The sequence below is a fragment of the Loxodonta africana genome, chromosome 19, assembly GCF_030014295.1.
Source record: "Loxodonta africana isolate mLoxAfr1 chromosome 19, mLoxAfr1.hap2, whole genome shotgun sequence".
Classification (NCBI taxonomy): domain Eukaryota; kingdom Metazoa; phylum Chordata; class Mammalia; order Proboscidea; family Elephantidae; genus Loxodonta; species Loxodonta africana.
In genome coordinates this window covers 20,446,750-20,462,305 of record NC_087360.1, presented here as the reverse complement: position 1 = coordinate 20,462,305, position 15,556 = coordinate 20,446,750, and the positions used below count along the sequence as shown (strand labels likewise).

The window sequence follows — 15,556 nt, the reverse complement described above, 5'->3', positions numbered from 1 at the left end:
CCCATGTATACTGGAGAAGATTTGTGCTGAGAGCTGCTTTCTAGACAAGGAGTCACCTTCTACCAAGGGCTTTTGGCCCAAGACACAATCCTGGTTTTGTCCCGTAGATCAGGCCTCCTAGTCCCAAGACAGGAAGAGTCTTAAGGGAAAGATGACTCTGAGGAAAATTATGATTGAGCCTGGCCTTCCTTTAGAAAGAGAAACCAAAATGAAAGCCTTTATTTTCAAAGTACACTTGCCTGTCCATCCTTGGCGATTTTCTTTTGTAACATCTGCTTTATGTCGAAGCAAGACTCTAGCAGATTCCAAATGTCCCAAAGATACAGCAAGATGCAATAAGGTTCGACCTCGTGGATCCAGAGCCTCCACATTCTGTGAAGTAAATATGAGCATTTCAGTATAAACCTGTTGGTGGATATATTATATAGAAATGCAGAAATGTATTTGGAAGAGAATATTAAGTACAAAAAATTGAAAATAGTACTTACACACTAATTGCAGCAACATGTAAAAATGTATGTTTGCATGTGGACATGGTTGAAATATTAATTTGAGGGCTAAAAATAAAAGGAACTTGGTAACTACAAAGTTTGTAGTTACCAAGCTCCTTTTTCTACAAGGTTATGTGCCTGTAAGGTATGCAGTCACTGATTTGGATTGAATTGTGTCCCCCAAAATGTGTGTCAACTTGGCTAGGCCATGATTATTCATATTGTGTGGTTGTCTTCCATTTTATGATCCGATGTAATTATCCTATGTGTTGTAAATCCCAACCTCTAATGGAAACCCTGGTTGTGTAGTGATTAAGAGCTATGGCTGTTAACCAAAAGGCTGGCAGTTTGAATCTACGAGGTGCTCCGTGGAAACCCTCTGGGGCAGTTCTACTCCGTCCTACAGGGTCACTATGAGTCAGAATTGAGTTAACAGCAATGGGTGGTTTTTTACGATGTTAATAAGGCAGGATTAGAGGCAGTTATGTTAATGAGGTAGGACACAGTCTAAGCGATTAGGTCATATCTTAAGTCAATCTCTTTTGAAATATAAAAGTGTAAAGGAGGAGAGAGGAAAGGGACCTCCTACCATCAAGAAAGAAGAGCCGGGAGCAGGGTGAGTCCTTTGGACCTGGGTCCCTGCGCTGACAAACTCCTAACCCAGGGGAAAGTTGATATCAAAGACCTTCCCCCAGAGCCAGCAGAGAGAAATCCTTCCCTGGAGCTGCTGCCCTGAATTCGGACTTCTAGCTTCTTAGACTGTGAGAGAATAAATTTCTGTTTGTTAAAGCGAACCACCTGTGGTATTTCTGTTACAGCAGCACTAGATAACTAAGACAGTCACCTTGCAGAAAGCAATTTGACCTTTGTTCTCGAGTCCTTCAAGCTGGACCAACGCCTAAGGCTAATGAATGAGGATGACCAGCCCAAGAGGGACTACTTGAGGGCCCGATGCTGACTAAGCCTCAGGAGCCCTGATGTAATCTATCATGGCCACGTGGTGGGGCCAAGAAGAGCACTAAGCCTTGAGGCTCAGATGAAGCTTCCTAGTTGGTGACCATACACCGGAGAGGGTGGCACGTCCCTCTTTGGGACATGGAAGCTCTGCGTTGTGACTACCCCCCCAACCCCGTCCCAGACCTCACCTTTATATCTTGCTTCCTTTGTATCCTTTTTGGTTGTAATAAATCTGTAGCCATAAGTATAGTGTACTCTCCATATATTCTGTGAGTCGTTCCAGTGAATTAATGAACCCACAGGCACAGTGAGAGTCAGCAGGGGCTGGCATCTGCCTATTTGGCATCTGAAAGCAGGTGGCCTTCTCGCACGTGAGCTCTGACCTAGCTAGCTCTGGGTGGCTGGGGCTGAAAGACAGTACCTGTCTAACTTGAGAGCTCTGACCCAGCTCTGGGTGGCTAGGGTCAGAGAGGGAAAGTACACTGTGTGAGCAGCTGCTGATGAAGGTGGTGAAGTAGGAAGGTGAGGACTGGATCCATTCCCACACTTTGGGAATTGGATTCATGCTGACCCCTACTACACAGTTAGCAATGAAGGTGGGATTTGTCCACTGTGCCCCTTTTTAGTGCAGGGAGATAATATTAAATAGAAAAAAATAGGAAATAGTAGTAACACAGTAATTGCAGCAACATATGTAAAAATGTTTGCTTGTGTGTGGACTATAAAGTTTATAGTTACTGAGTTCCTTTTTCTATACAGTTAAAAGTACCTAATAAATAAATGTAAGCTATGTGCCTCAGATCATTAAGCACAACCAGGAGAGTAACCTTACGCTCTCAACAGCAGTTAAATTATGTCTAAATAAGGCCAGAAGCATTCATGAAATACAATCACCCAATGACACGGAACGTGGGGGATTTCTCAAGCACATATCAGTCCTACACAGGAACAGCAGGACTTCAACCAAAACAAAGTACAGGTGACAATCTGGGTCAGAATAAAATGCCATTTTCTAGCTGGATTCCTACCAAAACACCACTCTTATTATTGTGTATTGAGTTCCAAGTGCCCTGAAGTAGCACATAAATCCTGCAGCATCTCCGGTCCTACAGACAGTGAGCAGGACCTGCGCCAGGTGGAGGTGTGGACGTCGTTAGAGATCAGCGTGAGAACGCACACGCATCACTCTGGTCCGTTTTCCTCATGAGGAATTTCTTCCTCACACTAGACATACAGATGTGGCTTTTATCTCTCCATTCCCGTTCTGAGCCTCCTTTCAGTACTTGCATTTGGTCTCCCGTTCTGAGCCTCCTTTCAGTACTTGCATTTGGTCTCCAGGGCCAGCAGCAGTTTCTCTGGTGTGAGCTACATCTGTGTGACTGGGCACCTCCTTCAAAAGGGGCCGCTGAAAGGGCTTCCAAGAACACAATAAAGTGCCACGGGACTTTCTGAAACAGAGAAATTCTTTTGCTGCCGTAATACTTCTTATCAGATATGCTCTGTCTTGATTTGAGATGCTAGCTTTTGTCCAGGCACTAGCTGCAGTCTCTGGGGATAACCTGAGCATGCTGCTCACAGGGCCACAGGGATGGAAGGAGAAGCAGGATGGCAGGGAAACAACCACAGTCAAGCAGCTATTGAACTCCCTGTCTTGTGAAAATTATATCAGGGTTATTGTGCAGTGAAGATAAGAGCTATTGCCAAGGAATAATAGTAGCGGTTAAATGCATTCTGCTAACTGAACACGGCCCTCCTGGACCAATCCCAGGTCAGGGATCTCCTAGGTGCTGAAATCCCATCGTGTCCCCTAAAACATGGTCCACACCCCCTCCTATGATTCCCAATTTTCTCAAGGGTATGGCTGTCTATCTAAAAAAGAGATTGAGAATTCCAAAGTACAGGGTCCAAGTCTTATATTTCTAACTTTTATCCTAGTAGCCATCTGGGTGGTGTAAACGGCTAGGCTACTAACCTAAAGGTTGGAGGTTCAAACCCACCCAGTGGCACCACAAAGAAAAGCCCTGGCAATCTGCTTCCATAAACTTTACAGCCAAGAAAACCCTATGGAGCAATTCTGCTCTGTAACACATGGGGTTGCCATAACTCAGAATGAACGGGATGGCTCAACAATTACCCTGATACCAAAATCAGACAAAGATACAAGACAAGAAAACTACAGCCAATATCTCTTAGGAATATACATACAAAATTTTTTATGCAAAATTCTAGTCAAAATAAAAGAGTACAACAAAATACTAGAAAACCAAATTCAGCAACATAGAAAAGGGATTATGTACCATGACCAAGTGGGATTTATACTAGGAATACAAGGTTGGTTTAATATCAGAAAAACAATTAAAATACCATATCAATAGAATAAAGGATAGAAACCACATGATCACCTCAGTAGATGCAGAAAAAATATCTGACAAAATATGACACCCTTTCATGATAAAAAACACTCAACGAACTAGAGATAGAAGGGAACTTCCTCAACCTCATGAAGATCATATACCAAAAAACCACATTTAACATCATACTTAATGGTGAAGGACTGAAGGCTTTGCCCCTAAAACCAGGAGAATGACAGTTCTTTTCACCGCTACTCAACACTGTATTGGAAATTCTGGCCAGAGCAATTTGAAAAAAAGAAAAAGGCAACCAGATTAGAAAGGAAAAAGTAGTATCTCTATTTGCAGGATGTGATATACATATACAAAGTCCTAATGAACCCTCTTAAAAAACTACTGGAACTGATAAATAAGCTCAGCAAGCTTACAGGTACACAATCAATTTACAAAAATTAATTGTATTTCTATACTCTACCAACGAGCAAACCAAAAATGAAGCTAAGAAAACATTTCACAGCATCAAAAATAATAAAATACTTAGGGATATGTTTACAAAAGAAGTAAAAAATTTGCAATCTGAAAACATAACCTAAAAAGTGAAAAGACATCCCATGTTCATGTATTGTTAGACATAATATTGTTAAAATGGCAATGCTCAATAATGCTGAGAAAATTGGATTTTCACATGCAGAAAAATGAAATAGGATCCATGCCTCACGCTATATATATATATATATACACACACATACATAAAGTTCAAAATGGATTAAGAGCCTAAATGTGCAAACTAAAACCATAAAGGTCTTAGAAGAACAAGCAGGGGCAATGCTGCCTGGCCCAGCTTTCAACCATGAATTATCTAATAACAAAAGGATAAACAGTAAAAGACAAAATAAGTAGGTCCTCATAAAAATTAAAAGCTTTTGTTCATCAAAAGATTTTACCAAAAAAGTAAAAAGAGAAGCTACCAACAGGGAGAATATTTTTGGAAACCATATATCCAACAAGACTCTAATAACCAAAATATATATATGAAACTTCAACAACAACAAAAAAACAAGTAACCCAGTCATAAAATGGGCAAAGGACTTGAACAGACATTTCACCAAAGAGGACATTCAAATGGCCACCAAACACATGAAAAGATTCTCAGTGTCGTTAACCATCAAAGAGATGCAAATCAAAACCACAGTGAGATACCATTTCACTTCCACTAGGATGGCTAAAATTAAAAAAAAAGAAAGAAAGAAAATAACAAATGTTGGCAAGGATGTGGAGAAATTGGAATCCTTATCCATTGCTGGTGGGAATGCAAAATGGTATGACCACTGTGGAAAACAGTGTGGTGGTTCCTCAAAAAACTAAAAAAAGAACTGCCATTTGACCCAGCAATTCCACTCCTAGGTATATACCCAAAAGACTTGAAAGCAGAGACTCAAAAAGAGACTTGTACACCAATGTTCACTGCAGCACTATTCATAGTACCCAAAAGGTGGAAACAACCTAAATGCCCATCGACAGACAAATGGATGAACAAAATGTGGTACATACATACAATGGAATATTACTCAGGCAGTAGGAGAAATGAAGTCTTGATACATGCTACAGTATGGATGGAGCTTGAAGACATTATGCTGAGCGAAATAAGTCAATCACAAAAGAACAAATATTATATGACCTCACTTACAGAAAAAGACAAGAAAAGGCAAATATATAAAGACAAAAGTTTATTAGTGGTTATTAGGGGCAGGAGGGAGGGGAATAAGTGGGGAAATGATCATGAAAAAATTGCATTGATTAAGGGTAGGGTTGCACAGCTGATTATTGCAATTGCTGTCAATAAGTTGTACACCTGTAAAAAGTTGAATTGGCAAAAGTTGTATGATAGATCTATTTACAACAGTGACAAAAAAAAGAGTAGCTGCTGAGGCTGCTTATTAAAAAATAAAGTATATTTATAAAAAGGCAGTGCTCCCCAAAATGATTTACAGATTCAAGACAATCCCTATCAAATCTCAGCTGGTTTTTTTTCTTTTTTTGCGGAAATTGATAAGCTGATCCTAAAATTCATATGGAAATGTGAAGAACCCAAAATATCCAAAACAATCTACAAAAGAAGAGCAAAGTTAGAGGACTCACGTTTCCCAGTTTCAAAGCTTACTACACAAAGCTACAGTAATCAGGGTAGTTGGGGTACTGGCATAAGGATAGACATACAGATCAATGGAATACAATTTAGAGTCTAGAAATAAACCCACATATTTATGGTCAATTTATTTTCAACAAGAATACCAAAATAATCCAATGCAGAAAGCACAATCTTTTCAACAAATAATGCTGGAACAACTGATATCAACACAAATGAAGTTGGACACCTTTACACACACACACACACACACAAAAAAAAAATGGATCACAGACCTAAATGTAAGAGCTAAGAGTTTACTCTTCAAAGAAAACGTAGGAGTAAATCTTCATGGCCTTGGGTTAGGCAAAGCCTTCCTAGGTACAAGAACAAAAGTACCAAGCAACAAAAGAAAATATAGGTAAATGGAACTGCATCAAAATTAAAACTTTTGTGTTTCAAACAATAGCATCAAGAAAGTGAAAAGACAACCCAAAGAATGAGAGAAAATACTTGCAATCACCTATCTGACAAGGATCTATTATCCAGAATATATAAAGAACACTTAAAACAAACACAAATAAAGGACTCAACAACAAAAAGACAACCCAATTAAAAATAGACAAAGGATGTAAAAAGACATTTCTCCAAAGAAGATATACAAATGACCACTGTGCACATGAAAAGATGCCAGGACGTGGAGAAACTGGAACCCTCAAACACTGCTAGTAGGAAAGTAAAATGGTACACCCACTTTGAAAAAGTTCAGCAGTTCATCAAAAAGTTAAACACAGAGTTACTATGGCCCAGCAATTCTTCTCCTAGATATGTATCCGAGAGAATTGAAAATATATGTCACCATAAAAACTTGAATGTTCAAAAAAAAAAAAAAATCATAACAGCCAAAAAATGGGAACTCAAATGTCCATCAAATGATGGACAGATAAATAGAATGCGATACGCCCTATACAAGGGTATATTATTCGGCAATACAGAGGAACAAAGTACTGATACATATTACAACATCGATGAACCCTGAAAATATTATAAAAAGTGAAGGACTCTAGACACAAAGGCCACATACTGTGTGTACCCTAGTTTGTTTATTCATTCGTTGATGGACACTTAGGTTGTCTCCATTTTTTTGCTATTGTGAAATGCTGCGATGAAAATGGTTGTGCATGTATCTGTTCATGTCATGGCTCTTGTCTCTCTAGGATATATACCTAGGAGTAGGATTGCTGGATCATATGGTATCTCTACATCTAACTTTTTAAAGACGCCCATACCTTTCTCCACAGTGGTTGTACCATTTTACAATTGCACCAGCAGTGTATGACAGTTCCAATCTCCCTACACCTTTGCTAGCATTTGTTTTCTGTTTATCATTGCCATTATTGCATCTGTCTTATGGCTAATGACCAGACAGTGTTTTGTTCTGTTGTACACATGGTCACTATCAGTTGGAACCGACTTGATGGCACCTAACAATAACAACAAATGGCTAATATGGAGCCCTGGTGGCACAGTGGTTAAGAGTTCAGATGCTAACCAAAAGGTTGGCAGTTCAAATCCACCAGCTGCTCCTTGAATATCCTATGGGGGCAGTTCTACTCTGTCCATAGGGTTGCTGTGAGTCAGAATCAACTCAACGACAACAGGTCTGGTTTTTTTTTGGTTTAATGGCTATTGATTGCAAGCATCTCTTCATGTGTTTCTTGTCCACCTGAATGTCATCTTTGGTAAAGTGTCTGTTCAAGTCCTTTGCCTGTTTTTTAATTGGATTGTTTGTCTTTTTGTTGTTGGGGTATTGACATTTTCTATCAGTTTTAGAGATTAGTTCCTTGTCAGATATGTCATCGCCAAATTTTTTTCCTAGTCTGAAGGTTTTTTTACTCTTTTGGATAAGTCTTTTGAGGCACGTGTTTAATTTTTAGGAGGTCACAGTCATCTAGTTTATCTTCTGCTATCTGTGCATTTTTAGTTATGTTTGACAGTCTATTTATGCCATAAATTAGGGCCCCCTAGTTCGCCCCTATTTTTTCTTTTATGATCTTTATAGTTTTAGGTTTTAGTTTTAGGCCTTTGATCCATCCTTAATTTTTGTCTATAGTGTGAGGTATGGATCCTGTTTCATTTTTCTGCAAATGGATATCCAGTTTTGCCAGCACTATTTGTTAAAGAGACTCTCTCCTCTTCATTTAATGGGTTTTGGCCCTTTGTCAATGTGGTGCAACGGATCACTTTTATGTGGCTTTTCTCACCATGGTCTTGTAACTCCCACCCAAGATCATGCAAATAAGGTAATTGTGGCCCACCAAGGGGACTGGTCAGTTTTACCATCCCACGAGGCTTAAAATGAGCCATCCCAGAGGTGGGAAGAAAGGATCTCACCACCACCAGGAAGAAGAGTTAAGAGCAGAGCATGTCGTTTGGACCCAGGATCTCTGCGCTGAGAAGCTCCTGAAACCAGGAGACCAAGAAAGAGAGGGAGAGCTGTAACAATGAAGACAGAAAAAGCAGTGGCAGAGAAACAGTGGCAGCAAAGACCAGCAGAAGATGGCACAGTGGGCTTTCTGGCTCATGGAATGAGAAAGCTGAGTGCCTTTGGGCAGGAGGCTTGCTGGAGGAGTCGGGTGCCTCTGGGCACGTGGTGGAGCTAGGTTTGCTGACCCACAGAGGAAGAGCCTAGAGCTGAGCACCTTCAGGCTGAGGCTTACTGGTAGAGTGGGGTCCCTTGGGCACTTATCAGCAGAGCTAAAAGAGCTTTGTAACACTAGCCAGAGCAGGGCAGAGGCCGAGGTGCTAGAGAGAGGCCTGACTGCAGGTACAGCTGAGAAGAGGCTGTCCTGATGGAAGAACTGTATCCTGAGTGTTCCTGAACCTGAACTGTAACCTGTTACTTCCCTAATAAACCCCATAATCATGAGTATTGTCTGTGAGTTCTGTGTGGCCATTGCAGTGAATTATTGAACCCAGCAGAGAAGTAGAGAGTGCCATGGGAGAGACACCTGGTATCAGAATTGGTAAAGACAGTGCAGAGGGAGGCATGTCTGACCTCTATCTCAGAGGAATCACCCTTGAGCTATTGATCTTGATCCTCCTCCCTCCTTGTGACGTTAGAGGAGTGCAGATACCACTGCCGAGCCGTTCTTACGGTTGAAAATCAGCTGCCTGTTGGTAGATGGATTTACTTATGCGTTCTCAATTCTGTTCCATTGGTCTATGTGTCTATCATTGTACCAGTACCCGGCTGTTTTGATTACCGTAGCTGTATAGTAGGTTCTGAGATCGGGACATGTGAGGCCTCCTACTTTGTTCTTCTTCTTCAATAGTATTTTATTTATCCGGAGTCGCTTTCCTTTCAATATAAAATTGGTGAGTAATATTTCTGTCTCTTTAAAGAATGTTGATGGAATGTGGATCAGAATTGCATTATATCTATGGATAGCTTTGGGTAGTATTGACATTTTCATAATGTTAAGTCTTCCCATCCATGAGCATGGTATGTTCTTCTACTTATATAGGTTTCTTTTGGTTTCTTGCAGTAGTATTTTGTAGTTTTCTTTATATAAGTCTTCTACATGCCCAGTTTGGTTTATTCCTAAGTATTTTATCTTTTGGGGGGTATTGTTTTCCTGATTTCCTTTTCAGAGTTCTCTTTGTTAGTGTAGACGAATCCAACTGATTTTCGTATGTTTATCTTGTACCCTGCCACTTTGCTGAATCCTTCTATTAGTTACAGTAGCTTTCTTATAGAATCTCTGGGATTTTCTAGTTAAGGATCATTTCATCTACAAATAGGGACACTTTGATTTCTCCATTCCCAATTTGGAGGCCACATACTGTATGGTTCCATTTATACGACATGTCCAGAATAAGCAAATCCATACAGACAGAAAGCAGATTTGTGGTTGCCTGCGGCTGAGGCTTTTGGAGAAAAATAGGGAGTGACTGCTAATGGATGCAGGGTTTTTCTTTAGGGTGATGAGTATGTTCTGGAATTCAATGGTGATGATGGCTGCGTAACTGTGCATGTACTAAAAATTACTGAATTAAAAAACAAAAACCAAACCTGTTGCCACTGAGTCGATTATGAAAAGTACACTCTAAATGGGTGAATTGTATGTTATGTGAAATATATTTCAATAAAATAACATAACCCATTGCCGTCAAGATAATTCTGATTCATAGTGACCCTATAGGACAGAATAGAAATGGCCCCATAGGGTTTCCAAGGGCAGCTGGTGAATTCGAACTGCTGACCTTTTGGTTAGCATCTAAGCTCTTAACTGCTGAGCCACCAGGACTATATCTCAACAAAGATGCAAAAAAAAAAAAAAAAAAAAAAGTGTGCGTGTTTATATGTCGCATATAAAACTAATCTATTATCTACAAACTGTTTGACCTTGGGCAAGTTGCTTAAACTTTCTTCAACTTCATTTGCTCAGTTGTAAAATGGGAGTAATAAAAAATGCCTGCTTTGGTGAGGTCAACACAACTGGACTAAGCCAAAAGCAAAGAAGTTTCCTGAATAAACTGAATGCTTCGAAGGCCAGTGTAGCAGGGGCAGGGGTTTGAGGTCCATGGTTTCAGGGAACATCTAAGTCAATTGGCACAATAAAATCTATTAAGAAAACATTCCGCATCCCACTTCGAAGAGTGGCATCTGGGGTCGTAAACGCTAGCAAGCAGCCATCTAAGATGCATCAATTGGTCTCAACCCACCGGGATCAAAGGAGAATGAAGAACACCAAGGACACAAGGTAATTACGAGCCCAAGAGACAGAAAGGGCCACATAAATCAGAGACTACATCAGCCTGAGACCAGAAGAGCTAGATGGTGCTCGGCTACAACCGATGACTGCCCTGGCAGGGAACAAAACAGAGAACCCCTGACGGAGCAGGAGAGCAGTGGGATGCAGATCCCAAATTTTCATAAAAAGACCAGACTTAATGGTCTGACTGAGACTAGAAGGACCCTGGTGGGTCATGGCCCCCAGACCTTCTGTTGGCCCAGGACAGGAACCATTCCCAAAGCCAACTCTTCAGACAGGGATTGGACTGGACAATGGGTTGGAGAGGGATGCTGGTGAGGAGTGAGCTTCTTGGAACAGGTGGACACTTGAGACTATGTTGGCATCTCCTGCCTGGAGGGGAGATGAGAGGGTGGAGGGGGCTAGAAGCTGGCGAAATGGACACAGAAACAGAGAGTGGAGGCAGAGAGCAGATTGTCTCAGGGGGATAGCAATTGAGAGTATGTAGGAAGGTATATATTAGTTTTTGTGGGAGAGACTGACTTGATTTGTAAACTTTCACTTAAAGCACAATAAAAATTAAAAAAAAAAAAGCTTGCTTTAGAGTTGCTACAAGAAGTACAGTGAAAAATGAATGAGTAAAGCCCTTAGCACAGGGCCTGACATATAATGAGCACTAAGATAAGTTAGCTCTTGTTATCATACACCCACACTACATAATATCAGTTATCACTTTCTTCCTAAACGACATTTTTTCACATTTCATTAAAGTTAACAGTGAAGCTTCAGAGTCTTCAATGAACGACGTTAGTTCAGAGAGCAAGAGCCTTTGGAACGTGTCTCAGTTATCTACCCAGTGCCGTTGAGTTGATTCCGACTGATAGCGACCCTATAGGACAGATATCTAGTGCCGCTATAACAGAAATACCACAAGTGTATGGCTTTAACAAACAGAAATTTATTCTCTCACAGTCTAGGAGGCTAGAAGTCCAAATTCAGGGTGCCAGCTCCTGCGGAAGGCTTTCTCTCTCTGTTGGTTCTGGGCGAAAGTCCTTGTCATCAATCTTTCCCAGTTGAAGAGCTTCTCAGCACAGGGATTCCAGGTCCAAAGGACAAGCTCTGCTCCTGGCACTGCTTTCTTGGTAGTATGAGGTCCCCCTGTCTCTGTACTTGTTTCTCTCTGTTATATCTCAAAAGAGACTGACTCAAGACAGGACCTAATCTAGTAGATTGAGTCCTGCCTCATTAACATAACTGCCTCTAATCCTGCCTTATTAACATCATAAAAACAACCCATAGAGGTAGGATTTACAACACATAGGAAAATCACATCAGGTGACAAAATGGTGGACAATCACACAGTACTGGGAGTCATGGCCTAGCCAAGTTGATGCAGTTTTGGGGGACACAATTCAATCCATAACAGAATGTAACTGAAATTCACTTTGAAAACTGATGGTTTAAGATCTTCTTTTAAGTATCTTCAGCCATGGATTGTATCAAATTAAAAAATATCCATCCTGCTTAACTATAATAGTGTTCCAAAAGAAGAAAAGGCATGAGATTTCTGCAAATCTCCTTCCCACTTTGCTGATTTAAGCCCACTCTCCTGCTCAAAGCCATCAGGCCCACTTCTTGCTCAAAGCCTTGTTTACCATCCTGCCCTGTGGAGGCAGCAAAAGGCCGAGCTTAGAGTACAGCCTGCAGAGTCAGACAACCAGGGCCCCACTTCCAGTTTCCTTACTAACCTTAGTGAATGACTGCGCCCCTCTGTGCCTCAGTGTCCACATCTGCAAAGTGGGGATAATGACAGCACCTACTACACCTCACTGCTGTTGTGGGGATTCACTGAAAATGTAAAAGCTCAGAATGGCACGCAGTAAGTGCTTCACAAAGGATCACTGTTACCTCTTGGGGGGCCTCCTGCAAGAGGTTTGCTAACCAGCCCCTCCACTCTCTCAGCAGGGTCAACAGCCCCCATTCCTGTTTCCTCTCAGTCTGCCCTGGTCCTTTGCAGCTGTGGCCACAGCTGGTTACCCCACCCCAAGGCAGGCAGAAAGGGGTATCCATAAGCCTGGTTCCCTAAAGTAAGCCTGAGCCCTGATGGCCGAGGGGGACCACTTGAGAGTAGGCTCTAGGATCTTCATCTTGGTTGCCCAGCCCCTGGCTGCTTCACAGCAGGCCTCCAGCCAACAGGCACCACCTGGAATGTGTGCCCAGTGGCCTTACCTGGCCTGCTGCCAGCTGGGGCTGAGAAGCCCAGGATGGTTCCCTGGCTGGCCCAACCTCTTCCTCTGGCCTAGATGCTGTGCTTTCAGCTTCTGGCTCCTACCTGCAGGTTTCCCCTAGCCTGTCTAAGGTGCACTCAATGTTTTTGTTCTCCCAGGATCAGTAAGAAGGCCAAGGGAGTTTAATAGGCCTCTCTAGCAAAATGACAAATGACATAACCAGAAAATAAAGTTTCAACTGCAGCAAACAACTTTCAAGGCCCCACTGAACAATAAAGACAGCAGAGCTTATGGGTTAAGAGGCACTTTATTAAATGCCTCTGCTGAGCAAACATTGAAAGCTTGAAACAATCTCATTGTTGGCAAAGTTACAGGCACACTGGCTATTAGCATAGACTGTGGGATTGGGGCTGGCTCGCACACACTGCAGCATGGCCTTATCTTCTTCATCTGGACAGACTGGACTCTTTTTGTGCTGCTGTCCCTGGAACAAAATAAACTTCTTACAGCTGCCAGTGTGCCTGCTGCGAGTCCCACTCGTGTGATGGAAGGAATGATAGAAGGAATGAAGGAGAGGACAGAAGAAATGTACTGGCAAACAAATACAAAGTGAAACAGCCGGTTGTACCACTGGGGTGACTGGAATTTTCTGTTTTTGAACTGTGCAATCAGTACACATTCCTTGTAGAAAAATTTGGAAGATTCATAAAAGGAGCTAAATTCACAGGTTTATAAATGATGATTATAATAACAGCAGGAGCAGTTACTGGTAAATGGTGTTTCTCCAATTTCCTATGTCCCTGCACTTTCAGATCTATATCTTCCTTATTCTCCTGAAATGGAGGCATTCTTATTGAAAGAAGTATAGCAAAGTGGTTAAGAAATACAGGATCTGGACAGAGTCCTACTTCCTAGGTTCAAATCCTGGCTCGAACACTAGCTAGGTGTGTGACTGAGCCTCTCTTCACCTCAGTTTCCTTATCTGTAAAATGGGAATCATAACAGCATGCATCTCCCCTCAGAGGGCTGATGTGAGAATTAAATCTAAGACTGCACTTATAACACTGCGGCCCAAGCATCTAGCAAAATAAGCCTTCAGTGCTACTCTCCCTGTTTTTACAGACCATGAAACCATTTAGCAAAGTAAGTAACTCGCCCAAGCTCACCAATTAATTAGCATTAGTGCTGGCCATTAAACCCAAACGTCACCATACCACAGAGGTGGGCGGCTGTTTCATAATCAGTAGAGGATCTAAATAAATAGGAAAGGGGCAAAATATTTTCTGCTATATATTTAAATGTTATCGATGATCAACTTCTGGACCCTGGAGCAGTTACCTAATTTACGAGGCCCAGTGAAAAAGGAAATGCAAGGCCCTTTATTAAAATAATAATTAAGAATTTCAAGACTGTGACAGCATAGCATTAAACCAAATATGGGACCCTACTGAGCACAGGGTCCTGCTGTACAAGCCACATGTCCATGAAGTCACCCTGTCTGGACCCTTTCAATGACCAAACTGCAGGATTAAAATTGGATTACACGGTCATGAGGGTCAGGCTTCCACAGTCAAGACATTCTTCATGACTACACTTCAACTGTCTCTTCCCAGAGGGAAGTGGGATGACGTAAGATGATCTACAGTGATAACCAAGAACAAAGTCAAAACCAAATAATCAGCAAGCATGCGTATCCGTCCTTACCCTCCTCGACAACTGAAGACACTAAGGACCAATTTACTCCAACTGCAAAATTATCATCCCTAGTCACAAATGTCCTTCATGTTGTCAAGGTAAGAGGCCCAGAGAACTTTCAATGAACACTTTTATCACAGTTCACAGGAAAAAGAGATCATTCAACTAGGTCACATTTTAAACGATAAACCAAGACCTTGTTTCTTCTTGTTTTAAAAAATAAGTACTAATGTTCTGTCAAAAAAAAAAAAATTGCAATTTATTTAAACTCTTTTCTTCATCTCCCATGACTAGAAGGCCCGATCAATCGGCACTGAAAGAGTAGGTGGTTTACTAATTATGATGAGCCTCTCTATTCAAATACGATTCTAATTCTGTGACTTTTTTTGTATTTTCTCTTGACATTTCACAAGAAGCTGGGTTGGACACGAGAATGAGGAACTGCAGATGCAAAAATGCAGCAGACACCTAAAAACCAGAACTCATCTAGTCGTTTTTTGAAGTGTCCCAGGTGAGACTTAGAGATGGAGCTAAGATAAAATGATGGAGGATTCAGTCTGAACCACGCCCAGTAAAAGAAGGGGAATTAAGTCATCAGGTATGCTGGGAGGCCCAGTGGGGAATCATTTAATCTGGGGCCTGTGTCCTAGCTCCTTAACTCTTAAATGATGGTGGTGTCATCTAATGAAGACCAATGATTCTTATAAAAGTTTCTTCTGTCTGGCCAGAGAAATGAAATGAAAAAGAGCGAGACTTTTGACATTCAGTGGGTGCCTGACAGATTTAAAAGAAACGTGGCAAGGTGGAAGCACACGCTTAGCACTAAGCATTCAGCGAATGGGATGATGCTGACCTGGCTCAGTTTTTGCCAACCAAAAGAAAGCCAGTATCTTTTCCCTTGACAATTTCTTAACAATTATACGGCCAGTTTTGAATCATTCAAAGACCAGGA

The 15,556-nt window shown here is 41.4% G+C and overlaps 1 protein-coding gene across 2 annotated transcripts in view; it reads right to left on the bottom strand.

The window, feature by feature from the left end:
• Positions 1–15,556, bottom strand: part of ANKRD13A (ankyrin repeat domain 13A) — a 40,647-nt gene that overhangs the window by 23,721 nt on the left and 1,370 nt on the right. Inside the window, exons 1-2 of one of the 2 annotated variants that reach the window (XM_023559404.2) lie at positions 1,081–1,201; positions 240–372 (exon numbers count right to left, since the gene is read on the bottom strand). In XM_023559404.2, coding sequence (XP_023415172.1) covers positions 240–372; positions 1,081–1,083 — 136 coding nt within the window. In that variant the 5' untranslated portion in view covers positions 1,084–1,201. Of the gene's footprint in view, positions 1–239; positions 373–1,080; positions 1,202–15,556 lie in introns of those variants that run through there. The other variant, XM_003419349.4, reaches the window with a different exon arrangement.